At 40.8% G+C, this 4,969-nt stretch overlaps 1 protein-coding gene across 1 annotated transcript; it reads left to right on the top strand.

Annotated features, from left to right (window-relative positions):
- Positions 1-3,078: 3,078 nt before the first annotated feature.
- Positions 3,079-4,026, top strand: LOC118583080 (olfactory receptor 1L6). The gene has a single exon (XM_036186374.1). It carries the CDS (start codon positions 3,097-3,099, stop codon positions 4,024-4,026), a length of 930 nt encoding a protein of 309 aa, XP_036042267.1. The 5' UTR covers positions 3,079-3,096.
- The last annotated feature ends 943 nt before the right edge of the window (positions 4,027-4,969 follow it).

Genomic DNA, 4,969 nt, shown 5'->3' with positions numbered 1-4,969 from the left:
CTTTATATATTTTAGAAATTAGCCCTCTATCAGATGTGGAGTTGATGAAAATTTTTCCCATTCTATAGGCTGCTATTTTGTCCTATTGATGGTGTCCTTTGCTTTACAGAAGCTTTTCAGTTTCATGAGGTCCCATTTATTAATTGTTGATCTTAATGCATATACTATTGGTGTTCTGTTCAGGAAGTTGCCTCCTATGCCAATGTATCCAAGGCTATTCTCCACTTTCTCTTCTATCAGGTTCAGTGTGACTGGATTTATGTTGAGGTCTTTGATCCACTTGGACTTGAGTTTTATGCAGGGTGATAGATATGGATCTATTTGTATTCTTCAATATACTGACATCCAGTTAGTCCAGCACCATTTACCGAAAATACTTTCTTTCTTCTATTGTATATTTCTGGATTCTTTATCAACAATCAAGTATTCATAGGTGTGTGGATTTATATCTGGATCTTTGACTAGATTTCATTGATCCATCTCTCTGTGTGTATGCCAATACCATGTGATTTTTATTACTACAGCTCTGTAGTACAGCTTGAAATGAGGGACAGTGATAGCTCTGGAAGTTCTTTTATTGTATAGGATTGTTTCAGCTATCCTGGGCTTTTTATTTTTCCATGTGAAGTTGTGCCACGCCCACGACGGTGTCGCCTGAGTGACAAATGCCTTGGATAAGGTAGTTACGTGGGAAAGGGGGGCTCGCGGCCCTCGGGTCTATGCCCCCGGCGATCCCTCATCAATTTGCACGAATCAAGGTGCCAGGCTACACGGAACCATGCAGATCTGCTTGCAGAGGCTGGCTGGCACTCTGCCTTCTTCTCTTTGCAGCTGTAATTATTGTTGTTTCCTTGTGTATTAATTCCAAGAAGTTAACTCTTAATGTTCCTGATGTGCCCCATAAAGAGAATAATGATTCCTCAAAAGTGGCTTCAATACCCCCACCTATGATTCAAGCTCTTAGGCAAACAGTTTAAGAGGGTCCCTAAAGTTTGGAGGAATTCATGAATGATTTAGAGCAGAAAGAAGTTATGATTCAGAAGGACAAAGATTCTAGCAAAGAGAGAATGAAAGTAAAGGTACAGGCACTCATAGGCAATTCACACTCGCAGCCAACAGCAGCTGCGAGGAAGCAGTTACAGGAATTAGCCATTCCTACAAGAATTATTCAGGGACAAATAAAGTTTCTCATCAAGGGTTGATGGTGGCAACCCCCTAACTTTAATCTTAGATATAATAATTATTTAGAGCCATTACCTTTTACGGGAGCTTATGACGTACATGGGAACTGATGTGTGAATCATAATGGTATGAAAACAGAATGGCATAAGTTACAGTTCATGGAAAGATTAGGTACCGACCCCCCTGGTGCCTTCTCACCCACAGGCAAAGGTTAAAATATTTTCACACAAATGAAACCGTGGTTAGAACAATGATGGAAAGGGTTTAATTTTGACACAGAACAAAGGTGTAGAAGGAAAACTACAGCTAGGGCCGTAATGTTCTCTGTCCGGATGAGGAACCACAAAAGAAAAAGTAAAGGCTATACTCATGAGATCTGTTAATCATTCTGAAAAAAGTGTGTAACTACATTCTTGATTCTATGTCTATCACCCTACTGGCCGATTGCCGTGTTTCCCCAAGTAACTGTATAAAATTCACTACTTGGTCTGAATAAAATTGCAGCAGCTTCACAACATACTCTCGTGTCTGTGGCTGTCTGTCATTCGCCGAATCCCACTTATCCTGAGTACCTTCACCCCGTTCTCCCTCAGTCTGGTGGTCTAGCTGAGATCCAGTCCGCGGCAAAGTTGACTATTGTTTTTTCAAGGTCTGTAAAAAATTCTATTGGAGCCAGGCAGTGGTGGTGCACTCAGGAGGCAGAGCCAAGTGGATCTCTGAGAGTTTGAGGCCAGCCTGGTCTACAGAGCAAGATCTAGAACAGGCACTAAAACTCCACAGAGAAACCCTATGTCAAAAAAAAAAACCAAACAGAGATGCAGGGATGGCTCAATATATCAAAATCAGTCAATGTAATCCACCATATAAACAAACCAAAAAAAAACCCCACATGATCACCTAATTAGATGTTGAAAAAGCCTCTTTAACAAAATCCAACACCCATTCATGATAAAGGTTTTGGAGAGATCAGGGATACAAAGAACATACCTAAATACAAAAAAGGCAATTTACAGCGAGCCTATAAGCCAACATCAAATTAAATGGAGAGAAACTTGAGGCAATCCCACTAAAAGCAGGAACAAGACGAGGTTGTCCACCCTTTCCATATCTATTTCAATATAGTACTTGAAGTTCTAGCTAGAGCAATGATGTAACAAAAGGAGATCAAGGGGATACAAATTAGAAAGGGAGAAGCCAAAGTATTATGTGTAGTTGATATTATAGTATACATAAGCGACCCCAAAAACTCTACAAGGGAACTCCTACAGGTGATAAACACCTTTTGATGAAGTGGTTGGACTCAAGATTAACTAAAAAAAAAAACCTCCTATATACAAATAATAAATGGGCTAAGGAATAAATCAGAGAATCAACACCCTTTACAATAGCCTCAAATAATATACCTTCGTGTAACTCTAACCAAGAAAGTGAAAGATCTGTATGACAAGAAGTTCAAGTCTTTGAAGAAAGAAATTGAAGAAGATATCAGAAGATGGACGGATCTTCCATGATCATCAATTGGTAGGATTAATGTAGCAAAAATGGCCATCTTACCAAAAGCAATCTAAAGACACAATGCAATTCACATCAAAATTCCAACACATTTTTTTTTTTTTTGGTTTTTTGACATACGAACAGCTCTGAAGTAGTGTTGGTTGTCTTCTAGAGAAAGGTATTACCTGGGGTAGTAGTTGCCAGCATGGCCTCTGGAAGAGTAGGGGGCTCTGATGGAGTTGTGGGGGGCCAGAATATTTTTTTATTTTAGGCATAATTTCATTAACTGAACACATTTTTAAATCTTAATGAACAGCAATGAGATTTCATTAGAGCCTGAAAGCTAGGAGTTACATTGTCTTGATCAATTTGTCCTTCATATCTCTTCCAAATTCCTCCAAAAGGTCCAGAGACAGAGATATGAACAACCACAGCAGCAGCACCTTCAACTTCATCCTGCTGGGTCTCTCTTCCAATCCCCACGTGCAGAAACCCCTTTTTGCCATCTTCTTCATCATGTACCTGGTCACCGTGGTGGGGAATGTGCTCATCATCCTGGCCATCTGCTCTGACTCCAGGCTCCATACCCCCATGTACTTTTTCCTCAGCAACTTATCATTCATGGATATCTGCTTCACAACAGTCATTGTGCCCAAGATGCTAGTGAACTTGCTCTCAGAGACAAAGACTATCTCCTATGTGGGATGTCTAGTACAGATGTACTTCTTCATGGCCTTGGGGAACACTGACAGTTATCTCCTAGCCTCCATGGCCATTGACAGACTGGTGGCCATCTGCAACCCTTTACACTATGATGTAGTGATGAGGCCACGACGCTGCCTCTTCATGCTCCTGGCTTCTTGCACCATCTCCCACCTACATGCCCTGTTCCGTGTCCTTCTCATGTCTCAACTCTCATTCTGTGCCTCCCATGTCATTAAGCACTTTTTCTGTGACACCCAGCCTGTGCTGAAGCTGTCCTGCTCTGACACATCCTCCAGCCAGATTGTGGTCATGACTGAGACACTAGCTGTCATTGTGACCCCCTTCCTATGCATCCTCTTTTCCTACCTGAGAATCATTGTCACTGTGCTCAGGATCCCCTCTGCAGCTGGAAAATGGAAAGCCTTCTCTACCTGTGGCTCCCACCTCACTGTAGTATCCCTGTTCTATGGGAGTATCATCTATGTCTACTTTAGGCCTCTGTCCATGTACTCAGTGGTGAAGGACCGGGTAGCCACTGTTATGTACACAGTAGTGACTCCTATGATGAATCCTTTCATCTATAGCCTGAGGAACGAAGATATGAAGAGAGGTTTAAGAAAGTTAAGGGACAAACTTCATTCATAGAAAGATCAAATTATGATGCATACAGCTGAGAGATGACCTAAGCCCATCCTTTCTATACACCCATGCATGATCTTCTACAAAGTAGCAAGGGGTAAGGTTGAACACTAGCATCATTGATCTGGAAGTGAGACAATTGGTTTCTGTCAATCATCTTGACCACATACAGGTTTATCTTCAGAACTATGTGCTACAGGGATCCAGATTTCAGGAATTTTTGCCATACTCAATAGATTGGTAACTGTGTATGTACATGTCCCCAACCCAGGAAATTATAACTTGATCAGTGTTCATGCTAATAAATTATGTGATCTTAGTAGGAAACTGGGAAAGACATCCTTGACTAATGAGCTGAGATAAGTCTGAAGACCAACTGCACATGGGCAAAAAAAAAGATTCAAAAGTGAAGAAATGAGCAGAGCATTTTAAATGATGAAGACATCTTATTGTGTAGAGGAAGTAAACATGGGAGATGCTGAGAAAGGCAGTGGGTGAGACTTGTTCAACTTAAGAATAAGGGGAATAAAGATGGAAAGGTAGAAGAAACTATAAAAAATATTTGTAGGTCTCACTCATGTTTCACCATTAATTCCATGACAGAGTGAATTCTCAGGACACAGCTCCTCTTCCATGGCTTTTAATTCTTTGTTTCCCTAAATGACAAAGAATCTTCCCCAAGCTTCCCTCTTGAGCTATAAATGTCAGTGTATTAGGCAAAATAGATGGAAGGTTGTGCTGTACAAATAAACAGCCCAAAAGTCTTGTGACCTTAAAAACAATGATTTAATTCTCATTTACACCACATGCTCATCATAGAAAGCTGTCAGGTGCTGTCCATCTCAAACAGTCTGTGAGCCAAGGCTATAAGGCACCTACCTTTATAAATATCACTTTGTCTGAAGCTGGGAAATATTCTTGAAGATTTAATACTGAAAAACCAGCACTG

Source organism: Onychomys torridus, chromosome 4, assembly GCF_903995425.1.
Source record: "Onychomys torridus chromosome 4, mOncTor1.1, whole genome shotgun sequence".
Taxonomy (NCBI): domain Eukaryota; kingdom Metazoa; phylum Chordata; class Mammalia; order Rodentia; family Cricetidae; genus Onychomys; species Onychomys torridus.
This window is presented reverse-complemented; position numbering and strand designations above follow the sequence as displayed.